The sequence below is a fragment of the Balaenoptera ricei genome, chromosome 3, assembly GCF_028023285.1.
Source record: "Balaenoptera ricei isolate mBalRic1 chromosome 3, mBalRic1.hap2, whole genome shotgun sequence".
Classification (NCBI taxonomy): Eukaryota; Metazoa; Chordata; class Mammalia; order Artiodactyla; family Balaenopteridae; genus Balaenoptera; species Balaenoptera ricei.
This window is the reverse complement of record NC_082641.1, coordinates 113,028,492-113,053,649: the sequence shown is the minus strand read 5'-3', so window position 1 is coordinate 113,053,649 and position 25,158 is coordinate 113,028,492. Positions and strand designations below refer to the sequence as shown.

The 25,158-nt window shown below is 37.2% G+C and overlaps 1 protein-coding gene and 1 non-coding gene across 6 annotated transcripts in view; both read right to left on the bottom strand.

Annotated features, from left to right (window-relative positions):
- Positions 1–25,158, bottom strand: part of DDX46 (DEAD-box helicase 46) — a 63,025-nt gene that overhangs the window by 14,093 nt on the left and 23,774 nt on the right. For 4 of the 5 annotated variants that reach the window (XR_009502393.1, XR_009502392.1, XR_009502391.1 and 1 more), the window contains exons 14-21: positions 19,383–19,547; positions 18,352–18,514; positions 9,221–9,414; positions 7,451–7,588; positions 6,987–7,136; positions 3,980–4,156; positions 1,270–1,488; positions 741–885 (exon numbers count right to left, since the gene is read on the bottom strand). Coding sequence is in view for 2 of the 5 variants with exons in the window: in XM_059917116.1 (XP_059773099.1) it covers positions 741–885; positions 1,270–1,488; positions 3,980–4,156; positions 6,987–7,136; positions 7,451–7,588; positions 9,221–9,414; positions 18,352–18,514; positions 19,383–19,547 (1,351 nt within the window). In the remaining 3 variants the exon portion in view is untranslated. The remainder of the gene's footprint in view (positions 1–740; positions 886–1,269; positions 1,489–3,979; positions 4,157–6,986; positions 7,137–7,450; positions 7,589–9,220; positions 9,415–18,351; positions 18,515–19,382; positions 19,548–25,158) is intronic. The other variant, XM_059917117.1, reaches the window with a different exon arrangement.
- On the bottom strand, positions 24,842–24,914 carry TRNAW-CCA (transfer RNA tryptophan (anticodon CCA)). The gene has a single exon. It is a non-coding gene; the product is annotated as a tRNA-Trp (tRNA).

Below are 25,158 nucleotides of genomic sequence, written 5' to 3'. Positions count from 1 at the left end.
ATGCAGGGGACATGGGTTCGAGCCCTGGTCCGGGAAGATCCCACATGTTGCAGAGCAACTAAGCCCGTGCGCCACAACTACTGAGGCCTGTGCTCTACAACCCGCGTGCTGCAACTACTGAAGCCTACCCGCCTAGAGCCCATGCTCCACAACAAGAGAAGCCACCGCAATGAGAAGCCTGCACACCGCAACAAAGAGTAGCCCCCGATGGCCACAACTAGAGAAAGCCCGAGCACAGCAACGAAGACCCAACTCAGCCAAAAATAAAAAAGTAAATATACCCTGTGAGTTATGGTATTAATTGTCCTATTCTATTTTTTAAAAAGGTATGTATGAACTTTTAGGCATAAAATCAGAGGCAATATTTGCTTGGATAAACAAGCATTAAGTGGACTATTATATATAGTTGATTTACTTTCTAACCTAAACTTTGGCCTGAACATTCTACTTACTGGAAGCATAAACAGACCAGTCCCGAAAATACACGTTTTCTTATAGAGTGATTTTCAATTTGACCAAATCGTCAAAACTGAAAGAGTCCCAAACACAGATCGTTCACCTCTATATATGTACTAAACTTCTAAATAAAGACCACAATGATAGATGAAACTATTTTTTTTCTTATAGGTGTTCCTCATTTTCAGTCCTCTCTAGAACTGACCTCATATTCTTTCTGTGTCTATTACATCTATATCAACTGTGATCTAACTCAAGATTGAAACAGAACGAACAGTACATACTTTCAATTGCCAAGTAAATTTTCCGCTCTCCTTCCTTGGGTTCTTTGCCAGGTGGGAAGTATGTTCCTCTGATTGTAATTGCAGCTTCAGAATATTCACTGATTCTCTGCAGAGCTTCCTTAGAGGTAACTTTCCACCTAGCAGTCTATGAAATAAAGAGTGGGGGGACAATTATACTCCAATAAAGATGTTAAAAAAATAAATAAATAAATAAAATAAAAAAGAGTGGGGGGGAAAATCACTTTACAACAGAATAAAGAAACCTGATGTACTGACAAAGAATAGGTTAACTAAATCATATTATGGTCAATATTAAGATTATAATTAACACCTACATCATAAATTCATTTAGATTCTAATGTAACTAGAACATAATCATAAAAATGGAATTTCTAGTGTTGTCTCCCCATCTAGATAAAAAGTAAAGCAGCCATTTAAATGTTCATGGGTTTTAAACAAGGCATTTTCGCTCCTAAAAAAGGAGTTTCTACTCTACAATAAAAAAAAAAAGTTTAAATCTGTTACTTGCCTGTGGGAAGTCATTGATCTCTAATTCTTCTTCGTATCTCTTAAAAGATTCATTCTGTCCACCATCCTGTCTCTCCTCTTCTTGTTTCTCCAAAGGCACATAATTAAGCTTGGCATTGATCTTTTCAGCAAGTTGCTCTGCAATGGTTTTTGCAGAGACAGTGGGAGCCAGGATGGTGCCACCTCTGAGAATTGCATTGGTGGCCTGCTGCATCACATCCTGCAGTTAAAGAAGACCTACAGTCAAATCTCAAATGAGGGAAGAGACAAGACCAAAGATCCCACCACAAAGTATTCTCTGGAAAGCCACTAACTAAAAGCATCTTTCTAATGTAGAGTGCTACCCATAAGTGCAATTTAACAGCATATATTTATAACAGACAGTTTAATATATCTCCCTTACTTGATGAGAAAACAAGAATATTCAATTCTACATTAAAAATTCTACTGAATCTTAGATAATTAGGTAACTCTTGATATCAAATATAGTATAATATTTCTAAAATCATTTACAGGGCTTCCCTGGTGGTGCAGTGGTTGAGAATCTGCCTGCCAATGCAGGGGACACGGGTTCGAGCCCTGGTCTGGGAAGATCCCACATGCCGCGGAGCAACTAGGCCCGTGAGCCACAACTGCTGAGCCTGCGCATCTGGAGCCTGCGCTCCGCAACAAGAGAGGCCGCGACAGTGAGAGGCCCGCGCACAGCGATGAAGAGTGGCCCCCGCTTGCCACAACTAGAGAAAGCCCTCGCACAGAAACGAAGACCCAACACAGCCATAAATAAATAAATAAATAAATAAATAAATAAATAAATAAAATTTAAAATCATTTACATACTTTGTGGCTACTAGGAGTTTCCTCTGAATCAGAATCTTTGCCCACTACCACCACTGAGCTCTTCCTCCCTCCACGGACCAACCCAACATTCTATAAATTACAGTAAATGACTTTACTCAACACATTTTTTTAAATTTGAACTTAATTTTACTATGTGCCTAATGCAGAGTTAATTCTTCTGTGGGTAATACACGACTCACACCTCAAGCTCTTCCAACAACAGCGAAAAGTTAGAGCCATTTGCTTTCACAATAAAGAGTTATTAGTAGCAATAATCCAAGACAATATTAGGTGAGGTGCTGTGTCCGTTGTCAGAAGAGGCACAGGCTTGAGTATAGTAAACACTTCATAGTAACTCACTGGCTAAATAAAACAGATGCAGAGACCCAAGGCTCTAAACCTTGATTGTGGCTGCCTCACTGGGTCAGCCCACTGGCCTCTAGCTTGGTCATCCCACTTGGACAATACCGACCTGAACCTATACAGGCTACTGGACACAGGGCCCTGCAGGTCCCCAAACTCTCAAAATCTTAAAAATACTGTCAAAATTAACAAATTGTTCTTTAGGAATGCTATGAAAATTTAACCTTAGTTAAAAATTAAGTTAACCAAAATGCTGGAGAGGGTGTGGAGAAAAGGGAACCCTCCTACACTGTTGGTGCGAATGTAAACTGGTGCAGCAACTATGGAGAACAGTATGGAGGTTCCTCAAAAAACTAAAAGTAGAGTTGCCATATGATCCAGCAATCCCACTCCTGGGAATATATCTGGACAAAACTATAATTCAAAAAGATACATGCACCCTTATGTTCATAGCAGCACTATTTACAATAGCCAAGACATGGAAACAACCTAAATGTCCAGGAATGGATAAAGAAGATATGGTATGTGTATACAAACACACACACACACGTACATATATGTACATATATACATACACACAATGGAATACTACTCAGCCATAAAAAAGAATGAAATAATGCCATTTGCAGCAACATGATGAACCTAGAGATTATCATACTAAGCAAAGTAAGTCAGGAAGAGAAAGACAAATACCATATGATATTACTTATATGTGGAATCTAAAATATGACACAAATGAACCTATCTACAAAACAGAAACAGACTCAGACATAGAGAACAGACTTGTTTGTGGTTGCCAAGGGGGAGGGGGGTGGGGGAGGGATGGATTGGGAGTTTGGGATTAGCAGATGCAAACTATTATATAGAGAATGGGTAAAGAAGGTCCTATTGTATAGCAGAGGGAACTATATTCAATATCCTGTAATAAACCATAATGGAAAAGAGTACGAATATATATATATGTACAACTGAATCACTTTGCTGTACAGCAAAAACTATCACAACACTATAAATCAACTATATTTCAAAAAAAAAAAAAAAATTAAGTTAACCAAAAAACTCCCAAGAGAAACAAGGCAAGTGAAATATTTAACACATTTTCCCACTGTCTAAACCCATGTTAGTTTCAGTTATGTAACTGGATATTCGTACTTCCAAGGCATTGTTTGTGTGCCCAATAACCCACCTAATATAAACAGAAAAGAAAGAAAAGAGAGTTATTTCTTTAGGATTTTGGTAAGATCAATCAGAATACTACTTTATAAAATTATCCATGGTTAACATGCTTAACAGTTAGGCCTTCCAGAATAGGCATTAAGACCTCAGTTAACCACACTAGAGAAATCACCCAAATATAATAATTGAAGAATTCTGTATTGAGAATAATGTTAAATGCTTACTACCTCAATGTCTAAAATAACTTCTTGTTCACTTGTGCTGACATAATTCCTGAAAAGCATTTAAATCAAAGAACTTACAAGAAGTACTAAGACTTGGAACAAATTACTTAATACCTGAGACTCAATGCCCAAATTCTTCTGAGCATTGATTCTAAGAGCCAATCTCTTTGCAATTTCTAACTTCTCAGCATTTCCTGCAGTTGGAGCAGGAACACTAGATGTTCCAGGAGCAGCCATATCCTTCACTCTCTTCTTTGAATTAAACATGCTTTCAATTTGTTCATCAATCTAAACAAGAAGAAAAAGGATTAGTAAAAATCTAATTAAAAATACCAATTTATAGAGGGAGAAGAGGAGGGGACGGGGAAAGGAAAGGGAGGAGAGGGGAGAGAGGGAGGGAGGAAGGATGGAAAGAAAGAAACAGATACAAGGCTGCAAGAACCACTTCAGCAGACTCCTGAGTGGTACAGATACATCCCAATTCAGTAAATGAAGAACATGTGCTGTCAAGACAGAGCAGACAACTTGATGCAGCTGAGCTGCTCCAGGGCCACGGCCTTAAGGCCACATTACATACACTGCAATGAAAGAGGCTGGACGAAGGGCAATAACTCAAGACCAGTGGACATCTAAAAATACAGTCAGTGGTTCACAGGGGAAATGCTGCAACAGGGTTCCTAAAATTCTTCCCAACTCCAAAAATGCAATTGGATTTACCAAAAAACTGGGTAAGAGAATCAGGAAAAAAAGCCTTTATTGTTTTTTTCCTTCAAGGAAGGAAAGAAATGAAGGTTGGTTTCCCCATCAAAGCAAGAGCAATGCTGAAAATTAGGCTAATATTTTAAATCTCAAATGAGGAGCAAGCTTTTTTCAGGGTTTAAAATTAATTAGGTTAATTTAGAAAGACCTTTTACTGAAATGGAAACAGACAACTTATCTTCTTTTTAAAATATTTGTTATCTAATAAGGGGTTTGAGTTACCAACTACTTTTAAACTAACATTTAATTAACCCTTTTAAATTAAACAGCATACATGGCGTTAAAATCCAAAACAAATGCATAAATCAGGAATGGGGAAGGTATATGGAGCTAGTTGACAGGGGTAACTTTACTTTTAACTTTATTCACTTTAGTATTGCTCTATTTTTTTACAAAACTTATATAATATTTTAACAAGAAGGAAAAAAATCAACATATTTCATTATGAGATTTTTTTAAAATGTTTAAGTAACATAAAAAAACTGAGGTGGTTTTAAAAACAAAGCCACATATTATTTAATACTCTTCCCTCCAAGAGGTGGAGCCTCTCCTTAAATGTGGGCTGGACTTAGTGACTTGTTTCAAACAGACAAAAAAAAGTGGAAAAGCCAGTATGTAACCTCAGAGACTAGTCATAAAAGGTACTAAGGCTTTCCTCTTTGCTCTCTCTTGGATCACTCATTCTGGGGCAGCCAGCTGCCATGCTGTAAGGACACAAATGCAAAGTGAAGAACAGAGGCATCCTCCCAACATTAAAGTGACTAAGCCATCTTGGAAGAAGATGGTCCTGCATCAGTGAAGCCTTCAGATAACTGCAACCTGGGACAACAGCTTGACTGCAACCTCATGAGACCCTAAGTAAGAACTACTTGGCTAAACTGCTCCTGATTTCCTAACCCTCAGGAATCATGAGATAATAAATGTTTATTGTTTTAACCTACTAAGTTTTGGATTGATTTGTTACATGGTAACAAATAACTAAAATATTGACTTAATGGAATTTTAAGCCAGTATGGTATGCTAGTAAGAAATGGCCTAGAGTTAATAGGAGACCCTGGTTCTGGTCCTGGCTGTGCTTAACAGCCAGTGTGGTCATTTCCTGAAATGACAAGATCAGATTGAATTCCTGATTTCCTAAATTGTGTTCTGAGCTAAGGTTTAACCGGGTATGTTTCAAAAACAAAAAAAAAGTTCTATGATCAAATATCAAATATGTTGGAAGATTTCTGGGTCAAATAAAGTTAAATAAGATTATTTTATTAATGACTTTTCACATCCTTTGATAGGATACCACTAATAGTGGTATATATTAGGCAGATTTTCCAAAATTATTTTATAATGAAAACATCTAAAGCTCAAGCTCCTGGGATTAGGGCTCCAAAGAATACTCTGTGAAACCCTTAACTTGCTGAGTCCTCAGGGTCCCTTTTCACTGGGTTACAAATAATTCCGTAAGCTAAGAACACGGGCTTTGAAGTAAGAACAGAACGGGTATAGATCCCAGCTCCTCCCCATAACAGCTATGCAAATCTGAAAAGGTTATTATTTCTTCCTAAGCCTCGGTCTCAATTATAAAATGGGAATACTCTGAGTATCCACTCATCTGGCTATTGTGAGGAAGTAAATGAAACAATCCCTGTAAAGCCCTTTGCACAGGACATGGCACTTAGTAGCACTCAATAAATGCTGACTATTATTATTAATAAGGATATTGTATAACAATTAAATTGTAAAAGATTAAAAAACAATATTAGTACCAATGATGTTAAAGACACAAGGAGCCAGGCACTCTTATATAACACTACTGTGAGTGCAAATCGGTACTCACCTTGCAGGAGAACAATCTGACAACGTTTTAAGACCAAATTAGATATACCCTTTGGCCTAGCAAATTCCATTTATACATTCATCCTCAAGACTTAATGCGACGAATGTGCAAGGTTTAATGTTCAAGAATGAGCGACGAACTAAAGTATATTCCAAATAAAGAATATATGGAAACAAACATGTTTGTTTCCATATATTCAAAAATAGGGATTTGATTCATTAAACTGTGGAACATCCATATAATGAAATATGTAACCAAAGAATAGCATAAGAGTGAATTTACTAAAAGGGAAGATTTCAACATAGGACTATTGTAAAGAAGATTATAAAGCAGTATGATCTCATTTTTATGAAAATACAGAAATACAGGCATATGTGAATACGTCTGTATACATAGAAAAAAACTGAGAAGGGTACATAACGAAAAGTTTCCAGTAACTTGCTAACTAAACAAGCCTATGGTAAAACCTCCAGTACAAAAGGAATAACTGCTTCAACTGGTAAGAATAAGGCTTAGAACAACAATACTTACATCAACTGCAGCATCCTCATCATCTGAATCTTGAAGACCAAGAGCAGCTTTTTGTAACTTCTTTCTCTCATTTGCCAAAGCTTGTTCTGTTTCATCAAACTTGAATCCCTTACCAGAGAACCCACTACTCTTTTTAATTATTTTCCCTTCCTTTCAAGGAAAAACAAGAAAGTTAATTTCATAATAAAAAACTTTAATGTTCAGGAATTTATGGCAATTAAATATTTCTCAAGGCGGTGTATGACAATGTAACAAAAACATTTCATCTAGCATGTGAGAAAAAAGAACTCTATGTAGACTACAAAAAATACTAAGTTGAAGCAAAAGGGAGCATTTTGTTTTCACTCCTTTCCCTTCCTCTCTAAAGAGATAAATGAAAATAATCCTATCAAGATTTACAGGTATTAAATATTCAAGATTTAGAACACAATGACTTGCATAAAAATGAGAGTTAAAAAACTCACAGCTTTCTGTTGATCTTTGAAATCACTCCAAAGTTTCTCTAGATCAGGTGGCACTGCAGTCCCTGACAATTCAAGGGCTTTAATTATGTCACCAGCATACCGAGCCTGATCTTCTGTGATGAAAGTATAGGCGTAGCCCTAGTGAATGATGAAAAAGTGGTACTATTAAACACTAACAAGATGAATCCTCCTTAGATCACAAATAAGATAAAATCTGAGTCACCTAATATACCCTCTTTAAGATGACTCCATTACTAAAGAATTTCAAAGCCCACAAAAGAGTCCTACTAAATTCTTTAATGGTTGAAAGTGAAATACCTAAGTTTAATATTTAAAAATAAGCAAAACCAGAAAATTTCTAATCTCTTTATGCATAAAGGGAAATACATGTGATTTTTACATAAATGCACAACTCCACTGTCATAAGTATTAACTTTAATATATCTTATTTCTCCCTTTTTGCTTGCATTCCCTTCCTCCACTACCTACTGCACCTCTCTACCCCAGCTAACCTGTATTAACGTCCTAGAATACAGCTTCCCATATTTTTTAAAGACCAATTAAAAGATATAAAAACATACACACATGTATATCTGGTATGTTTTTAACATATACAAAAATGAAGTCAGCTACCTCACTTCCCTGGGATTCTCTAAAGCCTAAGGATGCAGGTGTCCCCAGCAGCTCTTTGGTTCAGGCAAGAGAAAGACTGGAGTTGTAAGTAGAGGAACAGCAAACTACAATTAGATTGCCATCTTCACAAAAAGCTCTACCCTACCAGTGAACTGCTATAAATTTTAAAACATGATTTAATATTTTATTTCAGGAGTACCTAGTTACCAGATTTGACCCATGGCCTACTTTTATACGACCCATGAACTAAAAGTGGTATTACATTTTTTAGGGTTGTGTATACACACACACACACACACACACACACACACACGATGTGACAGAGACTGTGTGTGGCCCAAAAAGGCTACAATTTTAACTACCTGGCCCTTTACACAAAAAATTTCCCAAATCCACAGAATAACTCAGGTTAAAAGAATAAATGCCATCACTACTTATTAGCTATGTAAATTTGGCAAGTAACAATGTCAGTGTGCCTCAACTTTTCTCATCTGTTGAAAGGGGTAATATTATCCACCTCAAAAGGAATTTGTGAGAATAAAATGAGATGATATATGTAAAGCACTCAGAACAGTGGTGGGCATTTAATAAATACTCCATAAATATAACCTATTAATATTATTATTTCTTCAGTATGTAGAAATGTCCATGGTTGTAATATCAAATATATCACCATCAGTGCTTCCAACAATGGAATATTCTGCTGCCTTCAAAAAGAATGAGTTAGAACTATATACTTAACAGAATACAGATAAGTCAAAAAAGCAAATAATATTCATGTGTATGGGGGGGTGAGAACAGGGGTGATAGGTGTGGGCTGAGTGTATTTCATGATCCCTTATTTTAAAAAAAGCAATGAAAGATCTTGAACTATATGCATGTATGTATATACAGAAATTTTTAGGTGGGGAAAAATACCTTTTGGGGACACAAATGGTTAACACTATCTGCCTACAGAGAACAGCACTTAAGACATGTATATGTATATAAATGATGAACATCAACTATTCCCCATACTCTGATGATGAAGGATTTTCAGAATGTCCCCATAACTCCTATTATCTCCTCTTTATAATCATAAAGAAACACTTGTATTTTAACATAATAGAAATCAACTTTAAAAGCAATTATTTTTACTTTGTTGCCTGCTCTTCCAGTCCGTCCTGCTCTGTGCACATAATCCTCATAATGGTTGGGGCAGCTATAATTTACTACAAGAATCAGATGTTTCACATCTAGGCCTCGGGCAGCAACAGACGTAGCAACAAGAAGTTTGCAGGTCCCATTCTTAAAATCATTTATGATGCTATCTCTGTCATATTGATCAATGCCTGCAAGTAAATTAAAGAGTTGTAAAACCACATATTCAAATTAAATTTTCCATTTCCTCTGACATTCAGACAAAGAAGTTAAACACAGGGTAAAGAACAAATCCAACTTATATTGACCACATGTCCAACAACTACCATATAGAAAGTAAAAGACTTGGGGCGGGGGGTTGGTGAGGAGTGATAAATTAGGAGTTTGGGATTAAAATATACACACTACTATATATAAAATAGATAACCAACAAGGATCTACAGTATAGCATAGGAAACTATACTCAACATCTTATAATAACCTATAAATGAAAAGAAACTAAAAGAGAATAGATATAATATATAACTGAATCATTTTGTTGTGCACCTGAAACACAACACTGTAAATCAACTACATTTCAATAAAAAATTAAAAAAAAAAAAAAAAGACTAAGGAAATTTAATGGCAAGATCAAAAGTTACTGCTATTTATGAATTCCAAATCTGCCCTGTTTTGCCCCCTTTCTTATATATAAGGCTTATCACTCCAGAAGCCCAACCTCAGAATCACTAACCTATATCTCTTATGGGGGCAAATGGGAAAAAGGCAGGTACATTCAGCCTATATTGACAGGATTCAGATCTTTCTAATTCTCTCATAGGTTATTTAGAGCCTTGCTACTCACAGTTTTGTCCCAAGGACCAGGAGCAGCATCACATGAGAGCTTGTTAGAAATGCAGAATCTCAGATCCTACCCCAAACTACTGAGTCAGATTCTGCATTTTAACAAGATCCATAGGTGATTACATATGCACATTAAAGTTTATGGTGCACTGCTTAAAAAGTACCCAACTGGATCTCTCTTAAAATTTGTTACTCAAAGAGCCTCAGGATGAGTGACAAAGCAGAGCATAAAATACCAAAATGTTCTTTTACAAAATGTCCAGGCCACAAATATACTTTATGATGGGGTACCTGGGAATCTCTAGTAATCAGAGAAGGGAATGGGATAAATTCTCAAACCTTGAAATTCATTTTTGCAGCAAGAGATATTCTAACATTCCGTATAAAACCTGTGTTTAACATATACAGAACATTTAGCATCTAAATATTTATCAATATTAATTTATATTACCTGAAGTTTTAAATGTACTCTTCAAAGATTGAATTATGGAAAATATTTGGATCTTATCTCAAGGAAACTAGGATCCAACACTGTACCCAAAAACCTCGTAAGAAAAATCAGTGGAATCAGTAACAATATACATTAAGTTTATAATTTAAAAATACCACAACTTTTACTGTAGACTGAGGTATCCTGACACATGTGCAGTAGAGTTAGTAGTTAATGGCAGCAACCATTAACCCTCTTCCTTTTTAACATGACCTCAATTTTGTTATCCACCCAACACATGGTCACATATATCAAACCAGAGATGAGCCTAATTCTCAGTCTCAGGAGGTGAGTAATGATTAGTGTAAACTAGCCCTTCTCAAACTTTCTGTGCTCAGGTTGTCTGTGCACTCTTAAAATTAATAAGAACCAGACCCAGAGAGCTTTAGTTTATCTAGGTCATCTCTATCAATATTTAATGTATTAGAAACTAGAACTGAGGAAAATTTTAAATATTTATTAACTTTTTAAAAAATAATAAAACAATTACATGCTAAAAAAATATATTTTTGTGAAGTAACTTTTCCAAAACAATAAAAATAAGGTGCTTCACATTTTTGCAAATCTCTTTGATGTCTGGCTTAATAGAAGATAGTTGGAGTCTCATATCTTCTGCATTCAATCTGTTGCAATTTAACACGCTGTGCAACCTCTAGAAAGCTATACTACATATACACTGATGAAAGAATGAAAGTGAAAAAGGCAAATAACTTGGCGGGGTTATTATGGAAATATTTTTGACCTCATGAAACCCCTGAAAATCTCAGAAACCTCAGGGGTGCAAGGATAATACATTAAGAACCATTTGTCATTCCCTTGTCTTTGAATGAATTAGGCATAAGCATGTGAAGCAATTCTGACCAAAAAAATGAAGTACAGACAGGGGATTATGGGGAAAAATTTCCTTACATATATAAAAAAATACACATTTACATCAAGGTAGGGGAAATCTTACAGACTAACCCTCCTGTGGGTAACAACTATGAATTCTGGACAAAATATAAAAAACTAACTACCTGAAGGCACCAGAGAGTGACTAAAAGAAGGCAGAAACTGGAAGGGAGTTGACACCTGGAAGAATGCAATGGCACTGGTTGAGTTTACAGGATTTTACTTCTTTATTTTAAACTTTCTGTTTGGGAGCGGGCCCTGAGCAGCCCAGGTAGGGAAGTCAAAACCTGAACAGAAACAGTCTTACTGACAAGAAGAAACAAGAAGAAAGCATTCAGGATAAACTCAGGACCAGAAAAGAGGGGATAAATCCCAGAAAGAACAACAGAGCAGGCACATCCAACAGTGCATAAAAACATTGTCCAAGGACTCCCCTGGTGGCACAGTGGTTAAGAATCTGCCTGCCAAGGTAGGGGACATGGGTTCGAGCCCAGGTCCGGGAAGATCCCACATGCCGCGGAGCAAATAAGTCCATGCACCACAACTACTGATGCCCATGCGCCCTAGAGCCCACGCACCGCAACTACTGAGCCCACATGCCGCAAGTACTGAAGCTCATGCATCTAGAACCCGTGCTGCGCAACAAGAGAAGCCTCCGCACTGCAACAAAGCCCCCGCTCACTGCAACTAGAGAAAGCCTGGGTGCAGAAACGAGGAAGGGAGGGAGGGAGGAAGGAATAAAATTAAAAACAAAAAAAACGCTGCCCAAATATCTGACACCTAAACTATACACACATGCGGCAGAATCCAAGTAGCCCAGCTCTGGCTGAAAGAAATTATTAGAAATTTCAGAGGCTGCCCATTACAAGAAAGACAGTTTCAAATATGGGCCCAGCCAAGTTAATGCCCTATTTAAAAAAAAAAAAAAAAAAAAAAACTTAAATAAAACATAATTCAGACTCTACAAGGTATCATTCACAAATGCCAGTATACAAACCAAAATTACTAGACATACAAAGAAACAGAAAACTATAAAACAAAATCAAAAGAAAAGATAATAGAAACTGACTTCAGATGACCAAGACATTATAATTAATAGTCAAAGATTTTAAAGCAACTATTATAATTGTGATCAAGGAAAAAAACTTTTAAATGCTTATAATGAATGGCTAGGAAATTTAATTAGAGAATCAGTAAAATATAAAAGAGAGCCAACTGGAAATTCTAGAACTAAAAAAAATACAATAATTGAATTTAAAAATTCACTGAATGGGCTTATTATTAGCAGATAAGAGATGACCAAAAACACACAGTGAACTTGAAGACAGAGTCAAAGAAATTATTCAGTCTTAGAGAGAAAAAAGATTGAAAAACAAAGACTGAACATACCATCAGTGATATGTGAGACAGAATCAAAAGGCTTAACATACACACAATTGGAGTCCCAAAAAGAGAGAAGAAAATAGGGCAGTAAAACAATCAATCAATCAATAAATCAAGAAATAACAGTCAAGGGACTTCCCTGGTGGCGCAGTGGATAAGACTCCACACTCCCAGTGCAGGGGGCCCAGGTTCGATCCCTGTTAAGGGAACTAGATCCCACACGCATGCCGCGACTAACAGTTTGCATGCCACAACTAAGGAGCCTGCCTTCCGCAACTAAGACCTGGTGCAACCAAATTAATTAATTAAGTAATTAATTTTTTTAAAAAAGAAATAACAGCCAAGAATTTCCCAAATTAGATGCAAGACATAAATTTACAGATTCTAGGAGGCGGTAAACCCCAAGGAGAATGAATACAAAGAAAATCATATCTAAATCAACTTACCATACGACCCAGCTATCCCATTCCTGGTTATCTACCCTTGAGAAATGAAATGTTCACACAAAAATCTGGACTTACATATTTAATAGCAACTCTATTCATAATTGTCTAAAACTGGAAACAACCCAAATGTCCTTCAACAGATAAAGAAATACACAAACAGTGGTACATCCACACAAAATATACTATTAGATAATAAAAAGAAATGAACAATGCAACAACTTGAATGGATCTCAAAGCCATCACGCTGAGTGAAAAAAAAGCCAACTGCAAAAAGCTGTATAATGTATGACTGCATTTATAAACATTCTTATAAGAGCACATCAGTGGTTTCAAGGAGCTATGTACAAGAGGAAAGAGAACCTTAGAGTTACTCTGCATAGGGATAGGACAAGGGAGTTTTGCGGGGTGAGGGAACTATTCTGTATCCTGATTATGGTGAATCCTTTGGGATGGTTAAAACAGCCAAAAAACTGGAAGTAGCCTAGGTGACCAACAGAAATGACTAAACAAACTATGATATATTTATACACTGGAGTATTACTCAGCAATAAAAGGGAAGAGCTGTTACATCCAACATGGATGAAAACTCAAAAATATATGCAGAGTCAAAGATACCTGATACAAAACAGTCCATAATGTATGGTTCCATTTATCTGAAATTCTAAAACAGGTAAAGTTGGGAAAAAAATGTAAGAAGTGGGTGCAGGGACTGAGGGAAATTTCTGAGGTTACATCTTAACAGAGGTTTGGGTTTCACAACTTACATGCATTTGTCAAAACTCATCAAATGGTACACTCAGAATCTGTATATTTCACTATAGTTTACTTACAGATTTTTTATTTAAAAAAATTTTTAACTAGTGTTAATCATGTGCACACTGAAGTGAAATGTGCTGATGCTGCAACGTATTCTGAAATGTATCAAAAAACTAAGAAAGGGCTTCCCTGGTGGCGCAGTGGTTAAGAATCCCCCTGCCAATGCAGGGGACACAGGTTCCAGCCCTGGTCTGGGAAGATCCCACATGCCACGGAGCAACTAAGCCCGTGTGCCACAACTACTGAGCTTGCGCTCTAGAGCCTGCAAGCCACAACTACTGAAGGCCGCGCGCCAAGAGCCTGTGCTCCACAACAAGAGAGGCCACCGCAATGAGAAGCCCGCGCACCACAACGAAGAGTAGCCCCCGCTCGCTGCAACTAGAGAAAGCCCGCGCGCAGCAACAAAGACCCAACGCAGCCAAAAATAAATAAATAAAAAGAAAGAAATTTATTTTTTAAAAAAACTAAGAAAAATTGAGGAGTGGGTAAAAGGACAGATGGCTAAAGATGTGACAGATAAATGTAACAAAATGTTAATTGTAGAATCTAGTATTAGATATTCAAGGGTGTTCACGATATAGTTTTCTCAGATTTTCTGTGTTTGAAAATTTTGGTAATAAAAATGAGGGGGAAGAAAAGCCATAGATATATGGAAAACAGTCTTCCTCCTCTGGAAGTTGTCAGATCTGGAAGTGATGACTGAGCCTGCAGAAGGCTTTTTGCTGCCATAAAGAAAGCTTAGCTTAATAACTAAGTTATTATGCTCAAGATGGCAGTATAGAAACTACAATATGGTAACACTGAGCTACTGCTGAGTGAAGCAATCCTGGAATCGTTTTCCGTTTTTTTTTTTCCTTTGGATGCACCGTGCAGCATGTGGCCTCTTAGTTCCCCAACCAGGGATAGAACCCAGGCCCCCCGCAGTGGAAGCACGGAGTCTTAACCACTGGACCGCCAGGGAAGTCCCCTGGAATCGTTCGACCATGGGATTTCATGTTTTGTAAAATAGTAAATATTCCCCATGATTTATAGCAGCTGAGTTCATATTTTCTGTTACTTGCAGAGAACCAAAAGAAAAAGTAACTGATATTAATAGTACATGTCAAAAGTCTCATTGAAGCATTTTGCCCTATTTTAAAATGTCTGTTTTCATATATCATAAACACCTGAAAGTAGAAACCATTGTGCTACTTTCCTAATTTCAGCAATATTTACCGTATTAAATGCAGGTTGCGTCTTTAAGGAATTTTTAAATTCTTCATTATTAGTGCAAAAATGAAGAAATGGATGACTGACAGAATAGAAATTATAGCCATGGTTTAATGACAGTATTTTCAGATTTCTTCTTTCATTTTTTAACCCAGTTTAGAGGAAAGTTTAGAGGAATGCAGGTATGTGATAAATCAAAAATAGAGTATTAAGAACAATATGCTCTCCATATATTTTGTTCATAAACTACAATTACCTGGCCTTTGTGCTCTAACAAAAAAGTCAAGCAACTGTGGAATGCTCTAATTGTTGAACTGAGAAAATTGTCTCAGGTTAACAAAACCAGGAGTGGGCAGAACACATCCACTCTCCAACCTCCTGCCTCCCTTTCTCCCTCCACTAGACCTGAAGACTAGAGAACTACAGGTGGCTCTGGAAGTGGCAGCACTCAGAGTGTCTCTGAGCTTCCTTCTCACTATTCAGAAGAGTAAGCAGGAATAAACAGCTATTATTCCATTAAGCGATAGGTTCTGCAAATCAGCCTGACTGCCCCTTTACGGAGGTCAATCTTAGAAGAACAGAAATACCATAATCTCCATCCTACAAATAAACAAGTCCAGGATTTTCTGTCATTTGGTCACAATCCAGAGTGAGCAGCATCTTGCAGCTGCAATAATCCTAGCAGGAAGAATGGACTAAATGTTTTGTAGTTTGTATTCTTTTTTCTTCTAAAGGGGCACAAAATTGTATGCATTTCAGACATACTAACACCCATACTTCTCACAACTAATGCCATTACATTATGTATTATGCATGAAATGCACATTAATTACATGTGCACATTAGGAATTTCATGGTTACACCTTTAAAAAAAATAATTCTTCAAAAGCCCTACATAATTTCATGCTGCGGAACAACTAAGCCTGTGCACCACAACTACTGAGCCTGCGCTCTAGAGCCCGCGAGCCACAACTGCTGAGTCCACGTGCCACAACTACTGAAGCCCGGGCATGTAGAGCCCGTGCTCCACAACAAGAGAAGCCACTGCAATGAGAAGCCCGTGCACCACAACGAAGCGTAGCCCCCACTCAGCACAACTGGAGAAAGCCCGCACGCAGCAACGAAGACCCAACACAGCCAAAAATAAATAAATAAATAAATAAATATAGCTTTTAAAAAATGTAACTCACAACTTTAAAAATAAATAAATGAAAAGGAAAACACGAGTCATTTTCAAACATTAAAAGTTAACCAAATACATATCCTCAAAGCCCTTTTAATTGCATTCCACATGAAGCCTTGTGTGGTAGATTGTATTTTCCAAAGACAGCAGCAAAAGCATGTCCTATCCCACATGCTCTTCTGCATATCGAATGACATATTCCCATAAGGCGGTGGAGTCTATGCCTCCATTCCTTTGAATGTGGGCCAGTCTAGTGACTATTTTGACCTATAGAATATGGTGGAAATAAAATTTCCACCACTTCCCATTATCCTCCTTAACTGTCTTGGCAGCTTCTGGTTCTTGCCTTCTGGCCAAGCAGCCTCACAGAGAGGCTCACAAGGGAAAGAGTCAGGACTCGTGGCCAACAGCCTGACTGAGCTCTCAGTCAAGAGCCAGTACCAACTTGTCAGCTGCCTAAGTAAGGCAAATTGGAAATGGATCCCTAACCCCAACTGAGCCATCCAAGTAGACAGAGCATGAAAGAAAGACTAGTTATGTGTGCTAAGAGCTACACAAATTGCAGATTCATTAAAAAAGAAAAAAAAAATACGACTGTTGCCACTAAATTTGGGGGTGGTTTGTCACAAAGCCATATTGCCAGAACACTTGGTTAGTGAGTTTAATTCAAACTGTCTCTGTTCCATATGTTTAGTGTTCTAAGTCCCACATATATATAACAATGGCGATATTACACAGAAATTAATTAAAGCTCTAATGTGAATCATAATAAAAACCTCTAGGTAGCATGGTACGATGGAAAGAATAGAACATAAATCAAAAATTTTAAGTTCATAGAAACCAAGCCTATCGATCTGCACCTGAGTGACCAGCTGAGTTGGCCTCTGGAGACTGCAGATAAGCCAACCTTGCCTAGACAACCGAGTGAGAGGTACCCCGGTGGTTAGTGATTTCCTCCTGCCTCCTCACACAGTACCTGGGATTCTCATGACAGCAGTGACTGGTGAGGGACTTGACCAAGGGAGCCCCCCTCATCTCCCTCCAGTAGCGGTTAAGCTCATGGAACGTGGACCCACCCAGGGTGGGTTCCAGTTCTGGCTCCACCATTTCTGTGTCACCCTGGCAAAGTTTCTTAACCTCACTATGTCTCGGTTCCATCTTAAGATAAAAATATCTTAAAAGACAATAATGGTACGTACAGCATAGGGCTGTTTTGGGGATTAAATGAGTTATACTAAAGCACTGAGGCATTTCCTGGCACGTGGAAAGCGCTCTAAGGCAACTGCAGTTCTTTGATGTCTCAGTCTGTTTTTAGTTTGCGGATTCGGGAAAGTCATCAGAAACCATGTCCCTCCTCTGTTTCAGAAACTCCAAAGGCTCCCTTTGATTACAGCAGGGGCTCCGAAGTGATGGTGGAGGGTGAGGGGGTGGTGGGGGGAGAGGTAACATAGGGTGTGTGTGATATGATACGTTGGGGGAGTGGAAGAAAATACTAGAATATTTCTAATTTTTGTGTTTTTTAATTTCTTGTTTGTGTGTTAATGTTTATAAAGAGCATATTACATTAGTTGTACATATAAATAACTTGTAAATAAATATTGGGGGTTTGGGCTGAAAAAAAAATTTTTAAGTTCAATTCCTCCTTAGCTGATTAATGGTTATAGAATTTGATCAAACCAATGTGTTGTTGTCTTATTTTCTTTAACGCTAAGATGAAATAAAATAATGCTTACCCCCCCACAGAACTGTTGTGAATGAAAACTGACATGGATGACATAAAATTTACTGCTAAATTAGAGACAAAGGAAGTACACAGCACAGTGCTTGGCTAAGTTAAGTACTTAACAGAGACTTCATTAAACATTACCTCCATGAAGAGACATGCAAGGGTAAGAAGCTCTCATTAAATCTTTCAGAAGACCATCAGCATGTTCCTGCTTATCCACAAATATAATGACAGATCCTGATTCTTGATAATGGCCTAGAAGTTCAAGTAGCTTCAAGAATTTCTTTTCTTCTTCAATCACAATCTGAAAACAACACATTGTACCAAGTTAATGGAGTAAAAATCCAAATACATTTCATGAACAAAAATATTCATTTTATTTGTGGCAAATATATAAACAACAAACATCTTCCTATAACTTTAGGAAGGGGTAGGAAAATGTTGATTTTAATTGATAAACCACTAAGACCAAAAGAAAAATTGTAACTTTTCAGAGACTAAGAGGCTTACAAATGCGGACAGATGATCATCTGTTCTCTCTCTGACTCTTAACTTCACATCCTATTAACCAAAGAATAACATAGGTATGTGACATTTTATCACCAGCCCACCACTTCTGGTGAAAAATACTAAAAGAGCATTTAAACAGACAGTTCCATGGAAGAGCAAATTCAAATATATTTGGTAGGGCTTCCCTGGTGGCACAGTGGTTAAGAATCTGCCTGCCAATGCAGCGGGCACGGGTTCAAGCCCTGGTCCAGGAAGATCCCACATGCTGTGGAGCAACTAAGCCCGTGTACCACAACTACTGAGCCTGCGCTCTAGAGCACGTGAGCCACAACTACTGAAGCCTGCGCACCTAGAGCCCGTGCTCCACGAGAGAAACCACCACAATGAGAAGCCCACGCACCGCAACGAAGAGTAGCCCCCACTCACCACAACTAGAGAAAGCCTGCACGCAGCAATGAAGACCCAATGCAGAAATAAATGAATAAGTAAATAAAAATTTAAAAAAAAATATATATATATATATTTGGTAAAATGTTAAAGGCTGCAGTTGATGTGTACTACTTAATTTTAGAAATTATCTGCCTACATCACAACGATTCCAAAAGGATGACACAGTGCCTAAACATACAGGGAACTGGGGGTTTCCTAAGGACTGTACCCACCACTTGTTGCTCCACATCTGAGCAAACCACACTTCTGCCTCCAACCTGCACTTCAATGGGTTTACTCAGGATTCTGCGAGCCAAGGCCTCCATAGCTCTGGGGAAAGTAGCTGAAAACATAACTGTCTGTCGGTCAGGACGAACATTATCCACAATGCGCATGACCTGAGAAAACATTACAAATAAGCATGGTGAGGGTAGTCTCCAAAAATTGTAGGACAGTAAAACCAAGTAGAAGGAACTTTTAAGAACATCTATTCAGTGACTTTTAAATGTGTTACCTTAGAATATTATAATTGATTTTACCCTAAAATTTGCCCCTCTCATAGTTTCCCCCTCTCAAGAAATGGCAACTCTAGTCATTTTGGTTTATGCCAAAAATCTAGGAGCCATCCGTAACTACTCTCTCTCTTACTCATCTCACACCCAATCCATCAACAAATTCAGTAGTCTTGATCTTCAAACTAAACCTACAATGCAACTATGCCTCACTGCTATTTCTGTTTTCCTTCATTTATTCAACACATTTTTACTGAGCAACCATTATGTGCCAGGCATTGTTCTAAGTGCTTGGAATATGCAATAAAAATAGAGAAAAACTTGTCTTAATAGAGCTTATATTCTAATGAGGATGGATAAACAAATATATTATGTTACAAATGGTAATAAGAGCTACAGGAAAACAAAGAACAATGATGGTGGACATACTGTTGAGGGAGTGGGATTCAGGTACCAATTAACTACCTCAGTGTCTAAAGAGCCCTGGAGGAATCAGGGAGTTCTAGGATTCTTATGGCATAAACAAGAAAAAAAAGACATAATGAATAAATTATTAATGATGGTTTCAAGAGAGACAGGGGTGAGTGGTTGGAAACTGTAAAGGGTAAAGGTCTTGCCAGGAATACACAGGACCACATTTTTACTCCAATCAAAGATGATGTGATATCTGTGAAAGGGGCTGCCCTACCCAAGGCATGTGGAAATCCTGGGCTCCTGGTCCAAACCTCAACCATCTCTCATCTGGATTATTTCAATTGTCTCCTACCAGGTTTTCCTGCCTTTACTCCTGTCCAATCTGAAATCTATTCTCCACCCAGCAGCCAAAATGATGGCTTTAAAACTTATGCCAGTATTTTCAGTTAAAAATGTTTCAGTGTTGACCACACACACTTACTTCTCTTCCCTTGAAAAACCCTGTAAAATGTAACAATACAGGGATTGTTTTAAAAAATTACACAGGGCTTCCCTGGTGGCGCAGTGGTTGAGAATCTGCCTGCCAATGCAGGGGACACGGGTTCGAGCCCTGGTCTGGGAAGATCCCACATGCCGCGGAGCAACTAAGCCCGTGTGCCACAACTACTGAGCCTGAGCGTCTGGAGCCTGTGCTCCGCAACAAGAGAGGCCACGATAGTGAGAGGCCCACGCACTGCGATGAAGAGTGGCCCCCGCTTGCCACAACTAGAGAAAGCCCTCGCACAGAAACGAAGACCCAACACAGCCAAAAATAAATAAATAAATAAATAAATTACACAAACCAACAAAGACAAAGAAAATAAGACAGGACATGATAGCAACAACATTTTGATTAAGTGGTACCTGACTTAGCAGACCAAAGAAAACTAAATCCTAAAATGGGAATGAACTAGACTTTCAAGAAGTGGCTTCTCTTACACCCTATCCTGTTTCTCTTCTTCAGGAGGATTGCTCTTTACCACTTGATCTTTACATAAATTTCAGTTAAGTTTTCTTTAATGTTTTCCAGTGAAGTTTCACAGTTTTCTCCAGATACATATTACACATCTTTGTCAAGTTTATTTTTTCAAGCTTTTGTTAATTATATGATTTCTGAAGAACATTTTCTAACTTACTGGGAAAAGAACTGAAAATGACTTTTCTTTACTGACTTTGTGTCCAGGAATTTTACTATTCTCTTTATCAATTCTAATAATTTATCTGTAGATTATTTTGAGTCTTCTACAAAGATAGTCATATCATCTGCAGATAACACTTGTTTCTTCCTTTCTAAATATTATACCTTTTTCTTGCTTACTGTGCTAGGACCTCCAGCAAAGTGTTGAGTGAGTGTTCACTACTTAATTTTCTTTCTTATGTTAAAAGCTTCAAAGTTGCACCATTAGGTGTAAGGTTTGCTATAGACTTATTCTGGTAGCTCCCTACTAGTCCTAGTGTGCTGAATTTTTAAACCATCAGTGAAATTTTATCAAATGCTTTTCTATATTATTTGAGATAATAGTATGGTTTTTCCCTCTATTCTGGTAACAGGGTGGATTACATTACTTGATTTTTCTAATGTTAAACCAGCCGTGCATCCAAAGGATACTAACTTCGATATGATTAATTATCTATTTTAAACATTGTTATATTTGGTTCCTTAATATATTTTTTAGGGGTTTTGCATCATTGTACATAAAACTGTAACATAACGTTTGATTTCTGTATCAATATTATATTGGCCTATAAAATGGAATAGCTACTATGGAAAAGTTTGGCAGTTTCTTAGAAAGTTAAACATAAATTACCATACAATCAGGAATTCTACTCCTAGGTAATCTATTCAAAATATACGAAGACGTATGTCCATACACAGACTTGTATACAAATGTTCCTAGCAGCATTATTCCTAATCATGGAAATAATCCAAATGTTCATCAGCTGGCTAACGGAGAAACAAAATATGACATATATTCATATGATGGAATATTAATTACTCAGCAATTAAAGGAATAAAGTACTGACAAATGCTAGGACACAAATGAAGCTCAAACACATATCATAAGTGAAATAAATACAAGCTAGATGTATACTGTATGATTCTCCACCCCCCTCCACCCCCCACAGCACGGCTTGCGGGATCTTAGTTCCCTGACCAGGGACTGAACCCGGACTATGGCAGTGAAAGCACTGAGTCCTAACCACTGGACCACTAGGGAACTCCCTGTATGATTCCATTTATATAAAATGTCCAGAAAAGGCAAATCTTTTAAGACAGAAAGCAAATTAGTGGCTGCCTCGGGCTGAGATGGAAACAGGAAATGAATGCAGACAGGCACAAGACATTTTTCTGGTGAAAGAAATCTTCTAAAACTGAATTGTGGTGATGGCTGAACAAACCTGTATGTGTACTAAAACCCATTTTATTACACACTTTAATAAAGTGAGTTCTATGGTATATAATTAGACCTTAACAGAGCTCTTTTAAAAGTAAAAGATTACAATGACCTTATAAATTGATGAGTATTCCCTCTTTTTTATACTTTGAAATAAAGTATGATTAGGAACATAATTATTTACTCCTTGAATGTCTGGTAAAACTTGCTAGTAAAAAATAGTCAGGAACTGGTGTTTTCCTTGTAGGAAAATTAAAAGTTGATTTCTTTAACAAATGTAAGACTATTTTAGTGTTCTTGAATCTGTTTAACCTAAAGCTTTGAAATGTACTGGCAAACACAGAAAAAAAAAAAAAAAAAGCAAGAAGGGAGAAAGAGACTATGCAAGGAGATGAAAATTTCAAAAAACTATCAATATCCAGGGAAACTTAAGAAATTTCTGTATCTATGAGACAAGAACAGGATGCCATTTAAAATAAAAATTCACAGAAAATAAAAGAACATTTAGAAATTAAAACTATGAAAGCAGAATTTAAAAATTCAACAGAAAGGTTGAAAGCTTAAGAGTTTAGGAAATCTCCTAGTACGGCAAAATGATAGAGATGCAAAATACTTAAGAAAAATTAAGAAAATTAAAGGATGAGTCCAAAAGGTCCAACATTCAAATAATAAGAGTTCCAGAAAACAAAGAGAAAGAAATTATCAAAAAGTAATTCAAGAAAATTTCTCAAAACGGAAGGATTTGAGTTTCTAGATGGAAAGAACCCACCAAGTAGTCAGGACACTAGTTGAAGAAAACAAACCTAAATGACATAGAACATTAGGATAAAGATCCAAAAAGTTTCAAGACAAAAAGTACAAATTAAATACAAAAGGTTAATAACTGAGTAACACTGAATTTCTCAAGAAAACCAATAGAGGGACTTCCCTGGTGGTCCAGTGGCTAAGACTCCACACTCCCAATGCAGCGGGCCCGGGTTCAATCCCTGGTCAGGGAACTAGATCCCACATGCCACAACTAAAGATCCCGTATGCTGAAACTGAGACCCAGCGCAGCCAAATAAATAAATAAATAAATAAATATTTTTTAAAAAAGAAAATAAAAGAAAGAAAAAGAAGAAAGAAAACCAATGGAGACAAAAAGAAATTCTGAGGGAAAATAATCCTCACCTCATATCTGGCTAAATGTCAAATAAATGTGAGGGTAGACCAAAGACTTTCCAGACATGCAAAGACTCAAAGAATGTACTTCCAAGCACTTTCTACTGAAAAAGCAGTCCATAAACAAAGGAATATACCAGAGAGATCAATTTCTGGTTAAAAATGAAAGATTGAACACATGCATCTATTTTTACACACTCCAGAATGACAAAACATTATAGAAAGGAGATTTTTTAAAATTCACAATGATATGTCTCAAAACAAAAGCAACTAATTAGGACAGAGTTTTGGTGAGGGGGCATGAAAATGTTCGGATATTGGATAGTGGTGATGGTTGTAAAGTTCCAGGAATACAATAAAAACCACTGAACTGACTGGGAAAGGGCACCTAGCTCCATATTCCACCTGATTTCTTCAACTCCCTCTACTCTCTTTCTACAAATGGACCTGCTGCCTCTACTAGAACACAAAGATAAAAAGCATATTCAATATCTCCCTCCTACAAAGTAACCTGTTTAATCTCCCCAAAATGCTTATCCAGTCCTTTTTCACATTACGCTCAGATCAAGCTCCCTATAGCTTCCCCACTATCCCAGTCCAACTTGTTGGGACCCAAAGGATAAATTTAATGCTTCTTTCAAGTGATAGACTTTATTCAAAGAGTTAAAGGATGCTACCAAATCCCCTACTTCAAGCTAAATATTCCTCATTCCTTTAACTGTTTCTCACATGGCTCAAGTATTAGTCCTTATAAATATAAATAGTCCTGTTTATTCTTATATGCTCCTCTGTATCTCATTTAGAATGTGGTCCCTAAATCTAAACACAATACATGCACTATCATATGACAGGTAATACATATTTGGAGAATACATGAATAAACAGAAAAGAATGAACACTTTAACCATATCCCTTTCCAATATTCCATTTCTATTACTGCAGTTTGTGATTTAAAAGCATTTTTTTGGCATCCATAGCACACTGACAACTCATACAGCTCCTCTTGCTAAGAAAACTTTCTACCACCTTTTTAAACAATTAATTAATTAATTAATTAATTAACTTATTTATTTTTTTATTTACTTATTGACTGGTAGATTGATTGATTGCTGAGCCGGGTCTTAGTTGTGGCATGCCGGCTCTTAGTTGCAGCATGCATGTGGGATCTAGTTCCCCAACCAGGGATCGAACCTGGGCACCATGCATTGGAAGCATGAAGTCTTACCCACTGGACCACCGGGGAAGTCCCTCTATCACCTTTTAACATGTTTTTCTTTAGGCTTTTTTTTTTTTTTGTAGCCTTTAGGCTTTTATCACTAAAATTTTGTATTGAAGGAAACTGCACATATGAAGAATATAAAATCTAAGCTAGACAAATGCTTTGGGCCTTAGTTTTTACATTTGGAGAATGTAAACAACCTGTGCTATCTAGATCATGAGGTAGTGAAAAGCATGAATTAAAGCAATTTATTTGGAAGTACAATGAA